Genomic DNA, 22,893 nt, shown 5'->3' on the forward strand with positions numbered 1-22,893 from the left:
GCAAAAAATGAAATAGGATCCCAAGTCAAATTTATAGAAAATATTCCTTTATTAACTTTTGGTTGAGAATATGTTTGTATATTTTCAGAAAACAACTCCGAGATCATGTGGATTCCAGCAACAGAGAGGAATCGACAGGATTACTCCAGCCATGAAGACAGAAGAGAAGCAGTCCAGAGATGGAAGACATTGACGTCGCCTTGCCATACTAGCAGTTAACAGCTGTGCATCACTACAGGTTGCCCAGGACCAAACCAGAGAGAGTCGGACCTGCATTACCACCATTTGTCCACCATCCAGAACTGAAATGTCATGGCTGACATGTACACATAAGGAACTGTTTGACATTGAAATTGGATCTCAAAAGAACTGTTGGCCCAGAAAGAAACTCACTACAGACTGATTCATTTGCCTGTCAGCATAACCATTATTGCTTGTCTCATTTTTGGTTCTTATAAGTGTATTTCTAATAGCACATGATCTCACTCATCTAGGGGAAATAATGAACAACATAGACTGATGAACAAGAACAGACCCAGAGACAAGGAGGCATGGATCAGACTGTCGGGCCTCAGAGGGAGGGTAGGGGAGGATGGGGGTAAAGGGGAGAGATCAACCAAAGGTCTTGTGTGCATGCATATGAGCCTAACCAGCGGTTAATGACAATAGGGGGGTGGGGGCATGTGTGGGGAGGGGTGTGGCATGGGAATGGGGGATGAGGACAAATATGTGATACCTTAATCAATAAAAAATTTTTTTTAAAAAGCTTGCTGTCACTATATTCTTTAATGAGTGTCACACAGTGCATCAAAAACTTCTATTTAATTAAAAATGTTTGGTTTTATTTGATGGCTAACAACTCTGGATCTGTAACAGAAAATAATTAAGTCAGTTTATATAAATAATTTTTCAAAGATTTATTTCAGCATTCAAAATCAGGGCTGACAATGTAAACCAAATGTTATTGGGGTGTTGTTTCCAGTGAATTTCCTACTTGAAGGAGGCATTTGGAACAGCTGGAGAATATCAAACTTGCCAGTCTCAGCAAGATGACATTTTTTTTTCTATTGATTTATCTGAATTTCATTTCTAAAAAAATATACTCAGAAGCAGTCTCATTTAGAGGTTCAATATTCTGAAATGCATAAGTCCATTAAAAACCCAAATTTGATTATTTCACTTAAGAATGCGCATAGAATCAAATTCTTACCTGCATTAGAGCAGATGATATCTTGAGAATTCTTGCACATTTGGTTACTTTTTTTCTTTGTCAGATCACAATTAGTTGGGTACTGGCAAGCATCCCCAGACCATCCTTTGTCACATTTGCACTTTCCACAGTCACACTTACCATGGCCTGGTGATTTAACAGCATCCAGTTAGACTCAAATTGTTTTCCAAAAAACAAAAAACACACATTATTATAACTAAGAGACTTAAGGGTAATGTTGGTTCAAGATTGAGCTATAATAAATTCAAACATATATATTACAGTGACTAAAGGGTAATGATATTATATACAGTAGAATGGAGTATGTAAAATTTATTTAAATAACCAACTTTGAGAAATCATGATAAAACATTTATTTATAGAGACATTAGGATAGATAATAAACCAGAAGTGTAATAAACATAAAAAAATCTAGCATAGAAAAAAAACCAAAACTCAGTACCTCCACATTGCAGAGACAAAAGCCCAGTAAAAATTATTTTTATGTAAGTACACTTTATAGCACATAAAACTACAAATTCTGAGTAAGGAATCTTACATGAATCTCCACTGAACTAAACTTTGGCCTTCTATTTATTTGAATCTAACATGTAATAAAATTGTGTAGATATATAAATATCACCTTGGGTAAGATTGACATGCAAGTTAAGTATACAGCTTGTTTCCCAATGAGGAAATTTGGTTCAGGAATCAAAAGAATAAGACCCACATTCATCTATTGCCACACAAGTTTCTCAACCTTTCATGCTCTCAAATCTACATTTTGCTGTTTTTATTGCTGGGGTCATTAACTTAATTAAATCTGCTTAATGAAGCCTACCAATGTTTTTATTGGCTACATATTAATTAGAATGAAGTGCAAAATATGTATAATCCTTGGCCCTTGGCCCGAAGAATTTACAAATTCAAAATTGAGACTGACATATGAAGAGAATTGATGTCAGACTTTCTGTTAAGTTTGAGCAGAAATACAGTTTATGACCTATAGAAATAAAAAGGAAGAGACTTTCTGGACTTGCTTGACCTGTAAATAGGCCTTGAAAGGTGAGGAGAGCTTGAATGGGATGCAGGGATAGTATTCTTATTTTATTTTTATTTTTATTGATTAAGGTATTACATTTGTGTCCTTATCCCCCCATTGCCCCCTCCCCACCCCCCACTCATGCCCTCACCCCCCTGGTGTCTGTGTCCATTGGTTAGGCTTATATGCTTACAAACAAGTCCTTTGGTTGAACTCTCCCCCTTACTCCCACCCTCCCCTACCTTCCCTCTGAGGTTTGACGATCTAATCGATGCTTCTCTGTCTGGATCTATTTTTGTTCATCTGTTTATGTTGTTCATTATATTCCACAAATGAGTGAGATCATGGGATATTTATCTTTCTCTGACTGGCTTATATTGTAATGTTACTAGAGGCCTGGTGCACAACATTCATGCACTGCGGGGGGGGTGTCCCTCAGCCTGGCCTGCACCCTCTTGCAGTCCACCCCCGAGGCATCCTTAGTGCTGCAGCAGAGGCGGGAGAGGCTCCCACCACTGCTGCTGCACTCGCCAGCCATGAGCCTGGCTTCTGGCTGAGCAGTGCTCCCCCTGTGGGAGCATATTGACCACCAGGGGGAAGCTCCTGTGTTCAGCGTCTGCCCCCTGGTGGTCAGTGTGTGTCATAGCAACCGGTCGTTCTGCCGTTTGGTCAATTTGCATATTAGGGTTTTATTATATAGGATGTCTTAATGCCTGAAATTCATAGACTACAATGGAATGGAATCATTGATCTGGTGCTAACCGTTTTTCAATGTGGCAGCCAAAATCCACATGATGAGGTCCAGATTGTCAGTCAGAATGAATGGCTCAGAGGTTCCATTTGGGCAAGTTCAACAGAGCCTTCATCTGTGATTGGCTGTGACTTTAAAAGTCCTCTGTGTGTGACCCAGTCCATGTAAATGTTTCTATTCCTGTTGCATTTTTCAAATTAATTATTCTACTCCACAAACAAAATCTTGCATGCACCGTAATTGTAATTCACTTCATCCAGTGCACATTACTCTTTCAAATTGATTGTATCGTTTTGCATTCCTGTCTGGTCCTACATGATAATGTTAATCTCCGCCAACTTGGTATCATTCACAAACATAAGTGATCTCTCCTGCCAACCATTCAGTCTATTTATAAATGTATTAAGCCACATTCTTGAAGGAGCTAAGCCTTTTTGATAAACAAAGTGTGTTGGTAACTGTAAGGACTCTTAATATTAACGTATTAGGTTGAACCACATACAATTATCACTTTTCTAAGTTGAATATCAGCTCTTTCTTATCTTCATCTCCATATAACGTCTTCATATCAACAACAATGTTAATAGAAATAATTTAGAAGAACAAGAAATATGGTAGTGATGATTTGCTAAATCTGGAATAAAAGAATACTCAATGTTTATTTTATATTGGATGGGACACCTTATTTGAAGATAAATATATAATTTTTTAGAAAGAAAATTATCTTCAGATGATTTTTACTCTTTATTCACAGTTAGGAAGAGCTTTGGAAAACCTCGGGAAATAAGGTGATGATATTATTGTGGTAATCTCCATTAAAGTATCAATAACATGGTTTTTAAAAATATCACATTTTTTTTCAAAAAAATATCCATTGTATATTAGCTTTCTGGGGCTTCCATACAAAGTACCACAAGCTGAATGGAGTAAAACAACCAAAATAAATCTTTCATATTCCAGAACCCAGAAACCCGAAAACAAGGTGTTAGCAAATGGGTCCCTTGTGGAGGATGTTAGGAAGAAACTCTTCCACACCTTTCTCTACATACTGGTCTTTTCCTACAAATTTGGTGTTCACTGGCAGCTTAACTCTAATCTCTGTTTCTCTATTCACATGCCTTTTGCGTCTGTGTCTGTGTCTTCGCATTTTTCTAATTGTAATTGCAGTCATTGGATTTAGAGCCCATGTATGACCTCATCGTAACTCAATCACATCTGTAAGAACCTTATTTTCAAATGTCATAGTCACAGGCTCCAGGTGCTAGGACTTTACATATCTTCTAGGGGTATATAGTTTAAACTACAATTGTTGCAAATAACATATCCTAATTATTTTCTTTCCTAACTTTAATTCATGTAAAAGATGGGGCAATTTTTTTCTTCTATGTATGAAAACAAACTGGCTTGGGCTGGCAGCAACTCCCTCCTCCCCATTTCTGTCCTACGTTGGGAGGGGCCTGAAAATTTATACAGTCACCCATTGTTAAATCCATATTTTATTCCATTGCTTTGCCGGTCCCTCCCCTTCCTTGTTCCTCCCACAATACTTGCTCCTTAACCACCAGCCAGCCTAAAGACAAGTGAATTGCCATAGACCAGGGAAAAGACACAACCAGCTCTCAAAGAAAGTTGGGGACCTTTGGGGTGAAGGGTCCCAAGTCCCAGACACCTCAGCCTAGGAGAGCAAAGGTGGCAGGTAACAGGGTTCCAGGTGGCCACATCCTACTATGCCATTCTGGCCTTGGGAATAAAGGGCCAAGAAGAGATAGACAGAACCCCTAAATCATGAGCCCCAGAACAAGGTTCCATTGCACAGGTCAAAGGATGGCCCCTGACCTGTTGGTTGAATGTTCTCCAGTGCACCCAAAGATCATGGTTCAATTTCCTTTCTGGGCATGTGCCTATTTCCCAGTAGGGGGTGTGTAGGAAGCAGCAGATCTATGTCTGTCTCTCACATCCAGGTTTTTCTCTCTCTCTCTCCCCTTTTCCCTTCTTCTCTCTCTAAAATCAATAAAAACATCCTATATAATAATCCTATATAATAAAAGGGTAATATGCAAATTGACCCAAGGCAGAACAACCATGAACAACCGGTCACTATGATGCACATTGACCACCAGGGGGCAGACACTCAACACAGGAACTGCCCTCTTGTGGTTAGTGCACTCCCACAGGGGGAGCTCCACTCAGCCACGAGCTGGGCTGCCAGCTGCCAACACAGTGGTAGTAGCGTCTCCCGCCTCCATCACAGCGCTAAGGATGTCCGACTGCTGGTGGGCCTTAGCTGGTGGGCCAAGGGCTCCTAGGCTGCCAGAGGGATGTCTGACTGCCAGCTTAGGCCTGCTCCCCTGGGGATCAGGCTTAAGCCAGCAGGTGGACATTCCCTGAGGGGTCTCAGACTGCGAGAGGGTGTAGGCCGGCTGAGGAACCCCCACCCCCAGTGCATGAATTTTCATGCCCTGGACCTCTAATACTACCTAATAATAGACAAATATGCAAATTGACCATACCTTCGCTATGCCCACGATTGGCCAGGAGGTGCGGGGGGCGGGACTCGAGGTGGCCGGGGTGGCTGATTGGGCCAGTGGGACGCTGAGCTCACGTTGCCAGCGGCGGTGTGAGCTCAGCGTCTGCATCATGGCTGTGCTGCGGCACAGAAGGGGCCTCTGGAGCAGCAAGCCCACGTCCCGCCGCGGACCATCAAAAGCGGGGGAGCTGGGTGCCTGTCCGCTCCAGCACCAGGCCTTTCAGAAGCCTCCCCCGCGCCGGAGGCTTCCGAAAGGCCTGGTGCACCAGCGGACAGACACCCAGCTCCCCCGCGATCAAAAGCGGGGAGCTGTGTGTCCGCTCCAGCACCAGCGGACCCCCTGCCATCAAAAGCAGGGAGCAGGCTGCTAGCAGTGTCCACAGAGCGTGCTAGGCTTTGCGGGGCAGTGGATATGGCCTGGATGGCAGGTTAGGCCTAGGGGACCCTACATGTGCATGATTTAATCATGCACTGGGCCTCTAGTATATATATAAAAGGACTGCCCCTGCCTAGGGCTACATGAAATTCTAACCAGCACAGCATTCATCATTCCTGGCTGTGTAGACCAGCAATTTTCAACGTTTTTCATCCATGGCATACATAAACCAATTACTAAAATTCTGTGGCACATTGAAAATATATTTTTTGCTTATCAGATTAAAAAAAAGGGTATAATTTTGATTCATTCACACTGGAAGGCTATTGTTGTGTTCACTGTTGTCATTTTTAAATTTTATTTCACAATCCAAAGGAAAAGAGGTCAGTGCCCCCGACTAAATAATCAAATATTGCATGTTTTAAACATTTTTGTGGCACACCGGTTGAAAATCGCTGGTCAAGACCATTCCAGTCTGGTTCTTCTCCAGATAAGTCAATTTCCACAAAATGTGGTCTTAAAATAAACAATCAAACATGCTTGACAATAAATCTGTTGCCCTTCAAATAAATTCCCTAAGGAATCAAAAGAAAACAAGCACACAAAACAAGAATGTCAGAGAAATGCCAAAACAGCTCCCAGCCAAAATAATGAAGATGGAAAAGTAAAAGGCTATTGTTTCCAGGGCTTTCAGTGGTGTAGGGAAGACAAACCACAGTGGAGAGTAAAATCCAATAGTTTAGGCTCATTTTCAGTAAGAAGGCAGAGGTGTGGTTGGCTTTCTCCAGTGTTTCCCAGTAAGCTGGGGCCTTGATCTCCACTGATAAAGGAAAGGCATTCCAACAAAGACAGAATAAACGTTTGTAATTTTAAATTAAACAATGCAACAGTAGCAGCATCACCATTCTTCATAACCCCTTTCACCTGGGTAATGCAAAGGCAGTGGTGATGAACTCATTAAAATCCATTAGTGCACCATAGAGGGGAGTTGACACTATTTATTTTTAAATGAAAACAGGCTGTTTCAAAATGGAAATAAAGACTTTACCAGTATGGAAAACTTTTAAAAATCAATCAGCCATTACTAAATAAAAATGAAAAATATTATACTTTTCTTTGGCAAATATATGGGAGGGGGAAAAATAGAAGGAGACAGCCCTTATCTCTCTTTTTCAAATTTACTGGTATTTTAGGTGGAAATAAACTGCCAAAATGAATGTGCTTATTGGATTAGCTATATGTCCTTGGCTTCAGTCCTCTTGAAGTCTTAAAAGGTAAAAAGTAGATAGATAGGTATTTAGGTAGGTAGGTAGATAGATAGATAGATAGATAGATAGATAGATAGATAGATAATAGGTAGATTAGGTATAGAAATAGGGTGATTGGATAAAGAAGATAATATTTATTATTCAGCCACTAGAAAGAAGGAAATCCTGCTACTTGAGACAACCTGGATAGACCTTGAGGACATTATGCTAAATGAGGTAAGTCAGAGAAAGACAGGTACTGTGCAATCTCACTTATGTGTAAAATCTAAAAAATAAACAAACAACAACCAAAAGTAAACTCATAGAAAAAAATCAAAGGCAAAAAGTGAGGAGTGGGTGAAATGGGTGAAGGTGGTCAGAAGGTACCAACTACCAGCTTTAAGTAAGTGCTGAGGATATGATGAACAACATGATTTGTAACTAACATTGCTATCTGGTATATTTGAATGTTCTTAAGAGAGTAAATTCTAAGAGTTCTCATTATAAGGAAAACAACTTTTTCTTTCTTTTTTTCTTTGTATCTATATGAAATAATGGATATTAACTAAACTTATTGTGGAAATTATTTCATAATATAGGTATGTCACGTCATTATCCTGTATATTTTAAACTTACACAGTGCTGTATGTCAATCATCCTATCTAATAAAAGAGTAATATGCAAATTGACCATCACTCCAACACAAGATGGATGCCCCCATGTGGTCAAAGATGGCTGCCTCCATGTGGACACAAGATGGCCACCACAAGATGGCCAGCAGGGCAGGGCAGTTGGGAGGAACCAGGCCTGCAAGGGAGGGCAGTTGTGGGCGATCAGGCCAGCAGGGGAGGGCAGTTGGGAGGGACCAGGCCTGCAAGGGAGGGCAGTTTTGGGCGACCAGGCCTGCAGGGAAGGGAAGTTGGGGGAACCAGGCCTGCAGGGGAACACAGTTAGGGGTGACCAGGCCTGCAAGGGAGGGCAGTTAGGGGCAATCAGGCTGGCAGGGGAGCAGGTAGGCATCAATCAGGCTGGCAAGGGAGTGGTTAGGGGGTGATCAGGCTGGCAGGCAGAAGCGGTTAGGGGCAATCAGGAAGGCAGGCAGGCAAGCAGTTGGGAGCCAACAGTTCTGGATTGTGAGAGGGATATCAGACTGCCCGTTTAGACCCGATCCCGGTAGGCAGTTGGACATCCCTCGAGGGGTCCCAGATTGGAGAGGGTGCAGGCTGGGCTGAGGGACACCCCCCTCCGCCCCCCCGTGTACGAATTTTGTGCACCAGGCCTCTAGAATCTCAATAAAACAACAAAAGTTCTGATTATTATTATTCATTACCACTGACAACAATTTTATCATATGGAAGATTCTGGGTGTCAAATTAGCAACTTATACCACTGATGGAGCCTCATGATACCCCTGAAATTTGGGCACCCTCTTGGCCCTGCAAATCTATTTGCTTTGGTCAAATATGTATATTCTCAAGACCTGCATTGTATCCTATTTCCCAGTAGATTCAAACATGCTCATTTAATAACAAACACACTCAATTTTTCTCCTATTCTTCCTGAGCTACTATAGATACCCCAGCCTTTTATAGGTACAAAGACAAACAAACAAAAAAAAAACTAACTATGCCACATCTAAAATTCTAAGAAAAGTTTTGAAAGGATCCCTTAAATAATATTACAATATCATGGTTTGTGATAGAAACTTGACCATTTTCAAGATGGGGCATCAGTCCCATTTGCTTCTCAAGCTAACAAAAAAGGACTTAAACATATCTGCTTCTCAATCCTGAGAACATTACAATTTGAACAATAGAATAATTCTGTGTAGAGGGAACATTTGCCCTAAGAAATTAAAAGGTCTGTTCTCTCCTCCTGTCTGGACACTAATCAGTCATGTGACCTTGGTCAGGAAAATGGAAAAGAAAAACAGGAAGCCAATAATAATAGGCTTTCAGGTTCTGATAGTAGTTTATACAGGCTGGTCTATTTAATTTCCATAAGGATCCAGTGAGATATATTTCGTTTCCAAGTTTTACAAATAGGAGGACAAAGTATAATTTACTTGCTCAAAGTAACATAGTTTGCAAACTGAACAGCTATGTTTTCACCATTACACCCAGCATTATCTGTTTAGTTGCACTACCATAGACTCGGGAGGACCTTTTGTTCTCAGAAAGGTGATGTCGGTAAAAGTGTGGGCTGGTGGCTTGACAACATTGCTTTAGCTTTGGAGGTTTCCTTCCGGGACTCACAAGCGTAGAATTGGATTATTCATCCTAGTTGGTGAAAGAACTCTAACAGTGAAATTACCCCACTTTAGTATTTAAAATGAAAGAATGCCACAGCCGTCAGGTAAAAGAGTTCAGGAATCTAAACCTCAGTGTGCTCATCTGCAAAAGTAAGAGTTGGACTAACTAACCCCAAGATTCCTTTCATCTCGAAAATTCCGTAAGATAGCTTCAATTAGTTTCTTTGCCTCATAACAAAGCAAAGTGGTTTCTTCAAATGGGCATTCAACATATTAATATAAGGTAATGGCAGTGAACATCAATTGTTGCCAAATCTTGTTTGCTACTGAAAACAATCATGAGCAGTTAAAATCCTGTTTGGTTTTAAAAGCACCCATTACAATATTGTAGATTATCGTGATATGTTTATTTTTAAAGTGGGTTTGGTGTGAATCAGTACTGCTAAAATTAATGGATTTAAAATTAAAATTCTGATAACCTTAGAATGAGGAATAAAATATAAATTATAGCACACAATACATAATATTTTGGCTGACTCTTAGGTAGCACATTTTATAAAGTTAACCATAAAATTATATATCAAATTCTTGCAAGAATTACACACACACACACACATACACATACACTAGCTTGTGGATTCAGGAAACCTAGTTGTTATAGATTCGTCCACAGCTGGTTTTGTCACCTTCACTGGTTAGTTAATCTTTGAACTTTTCTGGCCTCATTTTTTTTTTGGTCTGGTAAATTAAAAATGTACATCTCTCAGTATTTCTCAAGGGATGCAAGATATGTTTCTTTAAGGGGGCATTCTTAGACTTATCTCCCAGACCCTGTTTTATCCACATTTCCCAGGAAGCTGGTACTCCCTTCCCTATCTGAAAATCCATGATACTAAGAGCCTAAGCTGCATTTCTCAGGAGTCCTGAGAAGGGAAAGAAAGAGAGAAAAGACCATTTGACTAAATGACATAAGTGCTCAATTTTCTTTCCTTCTTTCTAGCTTCTAGTTGTAAGATTTCATTCATCAGAAAGCTTTACAGAGATTCCTTTACTTTTTTCTACAATAATAATAATAAAAAAAATACAGCCCTAGTTGGCTTGGCTCAGTGGATAGAGCATCAGCCTGAGGACTGAAGGGTCCCAGGTTCCATTCAGGTCAAGGGCACATATCTGGGTTGTGGGCTCTATCCCCAGTAGGGGGGATGCAGGAAGCAGCTGATCAATGATTCTCTCTCTATTGATCAATGTTTCTATCTCCCTCTCCCTCTTTCTTCCTCTCTGAAACCAATAAAAATATATTTTTAAAAATATACATAAAGAGCCCTCATTTCCTTTTGTTTCTGCCTTGGCCTTTTGTCCTCTGCTGGGTTATTGATTCAGGAGTGTCAGTATCAAATACATCAACTGATAGAAGCCATTCAAGCCTTCGAAAATTAACATCCACCAATGATATTTCTTAGTCAGTGGAAATGAATTTATTCAAACTGGAATATAAGAACCTCAGAATATGGTAACCAGAGCAGGGGACCTTGGACTAGTGAAATCTCCTCAGTTGTACTGGGGAAAGAGAAAGAATATTACTTGGCCATACGAAGAATGAAATCTTACCATTTGTGACAGTGTGAATGGACCTAGAAGATATTATACTAAGTGAAATAAGTCAGACAAAGAAAGACAAATAACATATGATATAGTTTATATGTGGAATTTAAAGAACAAAATAAATGAACACACAAAATTTTAAAAAATGAAGCTCCATCCTTACCATTTACTCCTTCCACATTATAAATGTGCAATTAATAATCTAACCAATGTCTTTGTATTTATAAAAGGCTGGGGAATCTATAGTAGCTCAGAAAGAATAGGAGAAAAATTGAGTGTGTCTGTGATTAAATGAGCATGTTTGAATCTACTGGGAAATAGGATACAATGCAGGTCTTGGGAATATTATGTGTTTGTGTTATATATATATGTATGTTCATATACACATGTAAATATATGCATATATAAGACTCTAAACTTCGTCTTTTAATATGGTTCCCAAAAGTGAAAGCACCAAATAAGGTGGTATTTAGTGTCCATCCCAATGTTGAAATGTTTCCCCAGAACTTTTTGTATATATTAGATAAATATTAATAATATTCTTCATCTATTTATATTAACCTTCATCTCAAGTTCTACTGGTTGTCCATAGAGCAAACTCTGTATATGTCCTTATTCCTCATAGCATAAAGAATTGCGCATCAAAATGGAGACAACTGTCTCCTCCATGAGGTGGTATAACGCAGGGTCTCTGTGTGCAGGCTCCAGAGACAGACTGCCTAGGTTCTATGACTTGCTAGCTAGTTAACCTTCGGCAAATACTTAATTAGTTTCCTAGGCTGCCTTAACAAAGTACCACAAGCTGGGTGACCCCAAACAACAGAAACTAATTCTCTTACAATTCTGCAGGATAGAAGTTCTAGATATAGCTAGTGTCAGCAGGATCAAAGCTGCTTGAGACTCTAAATAGAACCCTTTCTTGCCTTGTCCTGCTTTTGGTGGGAGCCAGCAATATCTGGAGAGCCTTACCTTGCAGCTGCATTGCTCCAATCTCCGCCTCTGTTGTTACCTGGACTTCTCCCCCAGGTGTCTGTTTGTGTCTCTGTGCCTCTTCTCCTCTACTTACAAGAACAACTGTCATATGGAATTAGGAACCACCCTACTTCAGTGTAACCTCATCTTAACTCATGACATCTGCAATGATCCTATTTCCAAACAAGGTCACATTCTGAAGTCCTAGGGGTTAGGATTTTTCAACATTATCTTTTTGGAGGACACAATTCAATCCACAACACCTCTCATTATCTCTGCTTCATCTGTAAATTGTGGATAAAATAATAACACCTATCTCACAGGGTTGTTATGGGAATAGAATGAGTTCATTCCCACAAATCATTTAAAACACTGCCCATCAATAAAAGTTTAGCTATTACAATCCATACTGAAGATATTGGGAGAGCAGGTCACCCTAACACAACTATCATGATTATTGCAATTTTAAACTTAAGTGCAGAGTAAAAAATGGACGTTAAGTAAAAATTCTGACTCATGTTTCTTCCTCTCCCATACTGGAGAGAAAAATCCCCAATCCATACTGATAGTGCATCTGGGTTACAGGGAAAAGAACTTTTCCTGGATGAGTCCACATTTCACAAAACTAATAGGCACACTGACCCACAAGCTAAGTAAATGACTAATGGTGGCTGAATAATAATTTAAACATTTCAAGGTGCTAATGTGCTCTCAAATATATATATTATAAATACATACCTATTTATATGTATGTGCATCTATGTATTTTTCTAAGGTCCTAAAACTTCCCCACATTCATACCACACTTTGGCATTAGATGCCTTTGGGAAAGCACCAAAAATACAAAAAGCAGCAAAAATGTTTATCTTTTTTTTATTCAGCTTCAGAGCAAAGCTCCTGACAAATTGGTAGTTTCCAAAATGTGATAGCCATCATTCAAGGCATGTACAAGATGATATTGGTGATGCAAGAAGATATCTAGAACTAATATTTATGCTTATTTTCATGTTGTCTTTAAAATAATTTTATAGATTTTATGTGTGCAATTTATTGATATGAAACATGTCTACATAATTTATAAATTAGTATACATATGTAGGCAAATTCACTTTTTAAATGTATGATCAAGGTTTTGAGACAACTGAGTTAAACAATAGGTTTGTAAAGTTATAAGGAAGATTCTATTTCTTAAGCAAGGTGGTAGAGAATAATATCATTTTTGTTACCTTTTATACTTCTTGATACTATTTCACTCAAAAAATTAAAAAGAAAAAATATACATCTGTCAGAATCAATACTCATATAAGTAATGATGTCAAAGAGTTACATTTTGGAACTTCAGTGGCATTCAGGAGATGTCACAATCCTGAATCATATCCAAAAGACACTGCATGGGACAGACTGCGTAATATAAATCTTCACAGCCTGAGGGTCTGTGAAGAGCTTGATAGAATGTACTTGATTGTCTGAATGGGAGGACACTATTATTCATAAAAAATACATGCATACATGCTGTATGCAAGGTGCTAGCAAGAACAATGAACTGTGTGGGCCTCCAGGAAAGGGGTCTGTCCACTGCCTCTGCAGTAGCGATGGAGTATGGGACACAGAGAGACAGGTTGGAGATTCAACTGCACATCTCTGGAGAGCTTTGCCAATTTTGTCTGGACCAGCTTGGAACAGTTTCAATAGAAACTGAAAAGGTTTCGAAGGCAGCAAGTATCTGACACAGGCCTTGAAGTGTCCTACAGACCCAGCAGGGCACAGCAGGTCAATCACAAATTTTTGGAGAGGGAAGGTCATTAGCTAAAGAGGACTGTGGTTAAAATGAGTTCCATTACTGAATTCCGATGGGCTTATAAAGGCTCCCTAGTCAGAGATTCCAAAATAAGCCTGAGACTTTTTATAAAGTGTACTTTTTATTAAAAAATGTACTTTTAAGAAAGAACTCTTTTATTGCTCCTTAATTAAGTCTGTGCAATGGCTAAACTGAACATCATCTATGATCATCTCATGATCTTCAAATATTATGATCAAGCACTTCTTTGGAATGTTATTTTCTCCTATTCCAACTAAAAAAGAGCAGATGGCAATGATTTATTTTTTTATTTCCTTCTCACTTAGTTCAAAAATTAACAAACACTTGTATGTTCAGTTAACTTTATTGTAAATCTTCTAATTGCAATGACTTTTCTATTAACTCGGTAACTCCCTAGGGTTTTCTGCTCGCAGCTGTTCTAAAGTGGGTAGTTAATAAAAGTTGTTGACAATTTGGTTGACTTGATTGGAAAGAATGAAATAATTCTCTTGCAAGCAGGTAAAAGCACTTTAAGTCATGACATTTTCTACAATACAAAGATCAGTCGCCTGAAGTAGCACTCTTACTGAAATCACATATATTGTAGAGGAGAGCAAACCACACTTAGGTGTGCATTTAGGTGATAAAAATAGAAAGAAAAAGGTTCTATAACAGCCAGTGCACTCAGTTGTCGTGAAACCATTTAAACCAAGGCATTTGGAGATGGAGAAAAGGACATAACAGTAGTGGTCATTGCTCCAAAGAAAAGGAACATCTTCATGTGAAAATAAGACCAGTTCAAAACTTAAAAATCCCTGTCCAGGATATTCTCCCTGTTCTTGACTAATGAGCTATGTCATTCCCCATTCTGGAAGTCTATAGTTATTATAACTCATGATAGGTAAGCTTCACCTATCATTAAATTTTATAGGTAACCCATTTTTACATAATTCTAGATAATGTATCTTGTCTTTCTTTTTCCATTGGCATACAGATATTTACTTTGGGAAATAGCATTACCAAGCTACACTATAACGTACATTAAACTTCTGAGTTACAAACTTCAATTTATATTATCTTACTTGGTTATCCAAATGATGCCAAAAAATGGAAAACAAGTATTATCATTCTCACTTACAGAAGATGAAATTCTTGTTAATATCTTTAAATGATTCCTCCAAATTTTTAACCAAGCTCCCAAGTCATACACTCAGCTTGGGTACCCTCAAACTCAAGAGCAATGAAATTCCCAACTTCCTGTCCGTCCATCCTCTTACCTTACCCTCCTGCACTTTGCCTCCTTCTCTCCAGCTCCAGAGTCTACATCAAGGTCCATTCCTTTCAAGGAGCCTTGACTTCCTTGCCTTCTGGTTCTTTGGGGGCCTTACTTCCTCTCTCTCCTCTATTACAACCAAGGCCTTATTATTAGCACCTTCCCCTTATACCATGAAATTGAATAAGGGTCTCCTGGTCTTTACAAAATAGAATCAATACTTCCTTTATTAAACACATGACCCTACTTTTAGTCTCTATTCCAACTCAATTCTCCTTTTTTTCTTCACATCTCCAAAAAGGAACTTCTCACTCTCAGTCTCAACTTTTCTCTACAATTGGATTTCATTTCCACCATTCTACCAATATGTTTCTAACTAAGATAATGAACATGCTTTTTATTCCTTAATTCAATTGATATTTAAGTCATAGCCATATTGTTTGCTTCTCTATCCTTTGACATCTATTTTTTTCCCTCACCCCTTTTCTTACTCTTCTCTGGCTCCTTGGCTTCTCCCATCATGACTAAATGCATAGCATCAAAAAAATCCTTATTTCCCAATGCATCTTAAAAAAGATAAGGCAAATAAGAAGAATAAAAAAGACTAGAGCATTTATTCCAAAGAGATTTAATTAAAACAAATATAATCCTTATATTACTGAATCATATTAGGTTTTAAGCAGGCTTAAACGGTTATGTTTTATTGTTTTGTTTAATTTTTCCTCCTGGTATTTAATGAGCAGTTGAGGGTTGGGAAGAAAGCTCATAAGGAACATCAGAAAAAACAAAAAGGGAATCAAAAGCAAAATTTCCTTTGCATATCTAAATATCCAAGTTTCAAGACAATATAGTTGAATCTGCCACATACACACACTTAGCAGTCTTCTTATAATTAGCAATATGGCATATACATTGTTCTGAGGCAATTATTTTTCCAAGTAAAATGTATTTTGGAGAACTTTTGTCAAGAACTGTAAAAGGGAACTGAGATACGATTTCCCCTCATTTGAAACTAATAAATTAACCTGCCACAGTTCCCTGGTTTCTGGCAGAAGACAGGAGACTCTTGGGTTAGAGTCAAAGGATTTTATTACTCATATCAATAGCAGTAACTGAAAAATCAATTTGAGTCAGTTATCTCGGCCCCAATTCCCACAGGACAACACGACAAGGGCCAGGGATGTTTGCACATGTGGTGAGTTGTGTGCAGGAGAGGAACCCCTAGGACAGGGATCCCAACTCTTGTATAATGGGCAGTAAACATGCCTGAACATGTCCCAGAAGGAGACATTTTATTTTACTCAATTGTAAATAAATTTTCCTTTGCTCCAGAGGGAAACACCAGGTCCAACTTCCAAGGCTACTCTCTGTACAAACATCCATGAAAAGAAATATGAGTTCCTGTGTAGCAAAAAAATTATAGAAACAGAAGAGACCCATGGGAAATTATCTCCTAATACCTCTTCAAAGAGTAACACCTCTGTTACTCTTTCTGACAGATGCATAATGTTCCATTGTATATAACCACAATAACTTAGCTTTCCTTTATTGGTGTGCACTTAACTAGTTTTGATCATTTGCCATTACAAACAATGTGGTCATAATTATTCTTCCTTACACATGTATCTTTGTGCAGAAGTGTGAATAGATTTGGGGGATTTATTATTATGTGAAGTTTATGGATAAAAGAGTATGCATATCATTAAAATTTTAATGGATATAGACAAATTTGTTTCCAAAACTATACTAAATACACTCCCACCAACAATGTGTGAGTATACACTTGCCAACACATAACTCAGGATATTATGAAATAATCTGCGTCAATCTGAGCATTAAAAATCATACTGGATAGCTTTGTTGGCATGTGTCAACTATGGGGGAGGTTCAGCATCTTTTCATTGTATTACAAATAATTTTTTATTAAAAAATCATTTTTGTCTCATTTTCTTAGAATTTTATGCTTATGTATTTTACCTATTTTTTATGGATTTGTTGGACCTTTTCATTATTTTTAAGAGCATAATTAGGTTTTATATGTTAAAGAAGTTAGTCTTCTGACTACCATTATATTGGAATTATTTTTATGACATATGTAGTTTCTCATAATCCTAAATCACATGATCAAATTCTCTGATGCTTTCTTCTTGAAAGTTTTATTTCATGTATAAATCTGGAATTCTTTTGGTGCTAGAAGGTAAGTGTCTATATTTATTTTTCCATGTAGTGAGATATGGTTTCCAACACCACTAATACATGATTTATTTTTTCCCCATTGATTTAAAACATCACCTTTATCAGTACTACATATCTTTTTCTCAGCTCTGTATAATTTTATATTGCTATCTCTATTAATTCATGTGTGAATGCCAACCTGTTTTACATGCTTGATTGTAATAATGTGTTTTAAAAAATATATAGTAGGTCTAGTCTCTCTTTTGTGTCCTTTGTTTTCAGTATTTATCTTTAGACTCAACTTAATTCTAAAAATAATTTTTTGGAACTTTGGGGAAAGAAGTATTAATCACATTAAATATAAAGATTGATTTAGGATAAATTCAACAGATATACACTAATGTATAAGGTAAAAACAGTCTACCAATTTCAATTTAACACTCAGTAATGAATGGCTTTGTACTCACTACCCAGATAATGAAAATAAGATCACAGTAAGTACTGAACCCCTGTTTGCAACTGCAACTGCGCAAACTACACTGAATTTTGTTTATAATTTTCTTTGTATTTTATTGCATTTGTATACATGCATAAATACTGGTTTAACTTTACATATTTTCTTTTATAAAATACTATATCAATACTCTGTCACTCAAAGTTATATTTAATTTTATAACAACTTTTACTTAATACTATGTTTGTAAGATTCATTTATCTTGTCAGATGTACTTGTATTTTATTCATTTTCATTTAATATAGCTCATTGCATTATTATTTTTGAAAATTATATTTTCATCTGCTGTTGGACTTTGGGTTTGTTTCCAGTAGTGTCAATACCAATAATGTGACTATAGGTAGGAGAAATATTGGAAATATTTAACAACTATGAACAACACGTCTAAACACAGCCCAGCCTAGGAGCTCCCAAGTATCCTCTTCCTGATCCTCCTAGTTGTCAGTTCTGAGGCTCCAGGTCAGTGGTTCTCAACCTTTCTAATGCCGTGACCCTTTAATACAGTTCCTCATGTTGTGGTGACCCCAACCACAAAATTATTTTCGTTGCTACTTCATCACTGTAATTTTGCTACTGTTATGAATCATAATGTAAATATCTGTGTTTTCTGATGGTCTTAGGCGACCCACACGTTGAGAACCACTACTGTAGAGCCTAAGACCATCGGAAAACACATATATTTACATTATGATTCATAACGGTAGCAAAATTACAGTTATGAAGTAGCAACGAAAATAATTTTATGGTTGGGGGTCACCACAACATGAGGAATTGTATTAAAGAGTCGTGGCATTAGAAAGGTTGAGAACCACTGCTCCAGGTGAAGTCTGGCAGTGAAGAGAATGGCTGGAGGATCTTAGGAACCCAGGGGCCACATCTTCTTATCACCTGCTATGCACTAATTAGCAGTTTTTCAAAATTAACAACTATTCTAATTTAATCAGCACATAGAAGCTGTATACTACCCTGACTATAAATATTCTTGAACATACTCTAGAATTTCTCTTCTATGATTTTTTCTTTCTATACCATTATATAACCAGAATGTTGGCTCAATGAGAACCAAGATAGTTTTGTCTTATTCATGATTGTATTCAAAGTACCTAGGAAAAGAATTTACTAAACACTTCCATCTCTTACTTCCTTGACAGAATTTTTTCTCTGGATATTTCTTTAAAAAAAGTTATGACTATACATATTCTCTCAGTTTTTGCACATTTGAAAATATGTCTTTTGCATACATACCTAAGTGCTGGCTGTTATATAAATGTCCCTGAACTAAGTGACTTTGATTTCTTGTTTGTATTTAGCCTGATTCTCCCACAGGATTCCTTCTCTTTCAACTCAGTAATTTTACCACGTTATATTTTACTGTTTGTTGATCTGTATGTTTTTCTGGAACATGTTGTTCCCTTACTAGAGGTTAAAGTGAACATATTTTAAACTGAGTAATCCTGAATTATATCTCTGAAATCATTCAGTTCCATGTTATTGTTTCTCTTCTATATGTCAATTCTATTGTATACCAACTCTATGGTATACAAATTCTATGTATGTACACCAATTACAATTATGTTAGATCTCCTTTTTTCCTTCTTCATATATCATTTTCTCTCTAATCTTTGGTAAAACAGTTGGTTATTTTTCATTTGATTCTTAAAGTCTCAAGCCTGTGTTTCTTGTTCCTGACTGACCTAAGAAGTGTCTATTCTTCTTTTCTCTGCATTCATTCCTGTGACTTTTTAAAAGACTCTTATATACTCCTCGACACACAACACCAGTTCATTTTACTTTTCTATAGGCAGCACAGCATAAAGTTTAAAGTACTTTTTGTACTGCTGGTGTACAAATTCTCACTATATAGCTTTGTTGTGTGAATTTGAGCAAGTTATTTAATCTCAGAATACTCATCTGTAAAATGGGAACATGGTAGTCCTATCTAATAAAAGGGTAATATGCAAATTGACCATCACTCCAACACATAAAGTGGCCACCCCCACATGATCAAAGATGGCTGCCCCCATGTGGACACAGATGGCTGCCACAAGATGGCCAGCAAGGGAGGGCAGTTGGGGGCAATCAGGGCTGCAGGGGAGGGCAGTTGGGAAGGACCAGACCTGCAAGGGAGGGCAGTTGGGGGCAATCAGGCCTGCAGGGAAGGGCAGTTAATGGTGACCAGGCCTGCAGGGGAGGGCAGTTATGGGTGACCGGGCTGGCAGAGGAGGGCAGTTGGGGGCGGCAAGGCCTGCAGGGAAGGGCAGTTGGGGGGAACCAAGCCTTCAGGGGAGGGCAGTTGGGGGCAACCAGGCCAGCAGGGGAGAACAGTTAGGGGTGACCGGGCTGGCAGGGGAGGGAAGTTAGGGATGACCAGGCCTGCAGGGGAGGGCAGTTAGGGGTGACCAGGCCAGCAGGGGAGGGCAGTTGGGGGTGACCAGGCTGGCAGGGGAGGATAGTTAAGGGCAATTGGGCCGGCAGGGGAGCAGTTAGGTGTCGATCAGGCTGGCAGGGGAGTGGTTATGGGGTGATCAGGCTGGCAGGCAGAAGCAGTTAGGGGCAATCAGGCAGGCAGGCAGGTGAGCAGTTGGGAGCCAGCAGTCTTGGATTGGGAGAGGGATGTCCCAGATTGGAGAAGGTATAGGCTGGACTGAGGGACACACACCCTCCGTGCACAAATTTCGTGTACCGGGCCTCTAGTATTTACATAAAAGTGTTACTATAAGGATTAATTCAGATAATTGTAAAGTGCTTAAGACAGTGACTGTCACATAATAAATACCATATGAGTATTTATTAAATTATTATAAAAATTCTCTCCTTTCCTGTACTTTCCTCCTGGAGTACTTGCATCTCTTTTAACTCTATTGCCTGGAAGTGATATATATATATATATATATATATATATATATATATATATATATATATATATATTCTGCTTATAAAGAACTCTTTCTTTTTAATTTCATAAACATCAAAAATGGTTCATAATTTTTATCAGCTCTATAGTAAGATCTTTCAGGTATTGATTTATTACCTGAATTTTGTTTATTATGTTCATGTTTTGTATTTCTTTCTTGTGTTATATTTTCTTATGCTAATTTATTAATTATTATTCATCACAAATGAAAGGGATTTTTTCTGGAACAATTATATTTGAAAAAATAACGTGGAGAGTAAAAAGAGAAGTGAACTTCTCTATGAACATTCGTTTGCACATATGTGCAAATATTTTATTATTAATTTCTAAAGGTAAGCTTGATGAGTTAAATGTTATATGTATATTTAAGTTTAATAGTTATGGCCATAATGTTCTCTAAAATGTTGGTGACTTACATTTCTGCCAATAATTGCAAGTCAGTACTTCTTGACTTACATTGCTTATGCTTTTCTTTCTTCATAAAATGCTACCTGAGTATACCTGAAACCTATATAGTATTATTAACCTATGTCACTCCAATAAATTCAAAATAAAATAAAATGCTATCTGACTCTAAACTGAGAGAGGAACCTTTTCCAGACTCCAATTATACCATGTATGTATCTATTACTTCACTAAAACTTAACAATCTCTTTACATAGCTCTCTTCCCCACTAAATTGTTAACTTCTTTAGGACTAAGGCTGTGTCATCTTAATTTTATATCCTTGGCTCATATTCATTTTTTTTTGGCACATAATAATTGTCCCCCAAAAGTGTTTGATAAATACATAAATAGTAAAGGTAATATAAAATTACTGTCCATAGGCCCAGTACCAGTAAATAGGACAAGTAGATTATGAATCCAGCTTTCTCCCTACAAATCATACTTTTTCACTATAATGATCTAAAGCATATGAATATAAATGAAAGGACTTGCGTCTAGGTCAAAAACCTATTTCACAGACTTATAATTATCCTTCAGATGACTTGCAAATGACTGTTATTCATTCTAATACTGACAAAATTATGGTGTATGGTTTGCATAGACAGTAATAATATGTTTCAATTCATATGGGATTTTGAAGCCTGGTCCAGATATAGTTTCTATCTATGTAACCAGAGTTTGACATAAGATTAATAAAGCCTCATAAAATTACTGCATAATTCTATTTTGATTAAGCTGCCACTAACCAACTATAGGTATTTGTGGCTCAAACTCAATTGCTCCTCATGCAAACAATCTTACAGAATCCCATATTGCTTTTTCAAGTGAAGGTATCTACTACATTTAGAGTCCATTCTTAGGTAAAATGTCTGAGAGTTGATTATAGTAACTTAGTAACTTTTGATCTATGTGACAACTTTAATTGTCTACAAAGGAAGACAAACATTTCTGATTTATATGAACAATGTGTGCTTTAACTTTAAACAGTAAAGATACGTTTTAAAAAATTAACAGTTTTACTTATTTAGGATTATTGAATCAACCTTGAATCTAGGAAATTCAGTGAGATTATTGTAATGTTATGTGTTCAATGAAATAAATTGCCCAGCTGTCAAAATTTGTATTTTCATTTCAACTTAACTTTTGCCAAAGCCATATCACAGTATCTCCAAAGTTGCCCCATTTTGTCAGTCCTAATGGTTGAAATCAAAAATTTTCTTTAAAATGTTATGTATTGCTAAAGACTAAGTTGTATATGAAATTATTTTAATTTAATATATTTATGTTACTTAAGCTATGTATTCTAGTTTAAAATATTGCCTAAGTTACTTGGCCAAAATTTCTTTTAATTCTTCCCAAATAAAGACATAGGATAGATAGCCTCAAGAGCCAGTCTCTGACTGCCAAGATGTGCTTCCAGGCAGAGCTGGTGTAATATTTCTGCAGTCAGGACTATAATAGTCAATTTTATTAGGATATCATGAATTTCACATATCTCAAGAGACTGATCATGGAATCTGGCAGGAGATACCATATTAACACTGTCCCCTCTATATGCTCACCATTCTAGTAACATATGTGTGATCATAATCAGGGAGAGAAACATTGGATGCTAGAATAGGTTTAGGGAATAACTTATTGAAATGTAGATTTTGCTCATCAACATAGAAAAACATCCACTTCTATATGGAGATACACAATCAAATTCCAGCAAGCATAAAGAAGTTGAGAAAAATGTCTCCAGTCACGATTTTCATAGGGGTTCAAAGATGTTTTAGAAGAGGCTAAAAGTTC

General features: G+C 37.7%; 1 protein-coding gene across 1 annotated transcript in view; it reads right to left on the reverse strand.

Annotated features, from left to right (window-relative positions):
- Positions 1 to 22,893, reverse strand: part of ITGBL1 (integrin subunit beta like 1) — a 204,602-nt gene that overhangs the window by 113,864 nt on the left and 67,845 nt on the right. The window contains exon 3 of the mRNA XM_079779340.1: positions 1,211 to 1,357. Coding sequence (XP_079635466.1) covers positions 1,211 to 1,357 — 147 coding nt within the window. The remainder of the gene's footprint in view (positions 1 to 1,210; positions 1,358 to 22,893) is intronic.

The sequence above is a fragment of the Cnephaeus nilssonii genome, assembly GCF_951640355.1.
Source record: "Cnephaeus nilssonii genome assembly, chromosome: 8".
NCBI lineage: Eukaryota > Metazoa > Chordata > Mammalia > Chiroptera > Vespertilionidae > Cnephaeus > Cnephaeus nilssonii.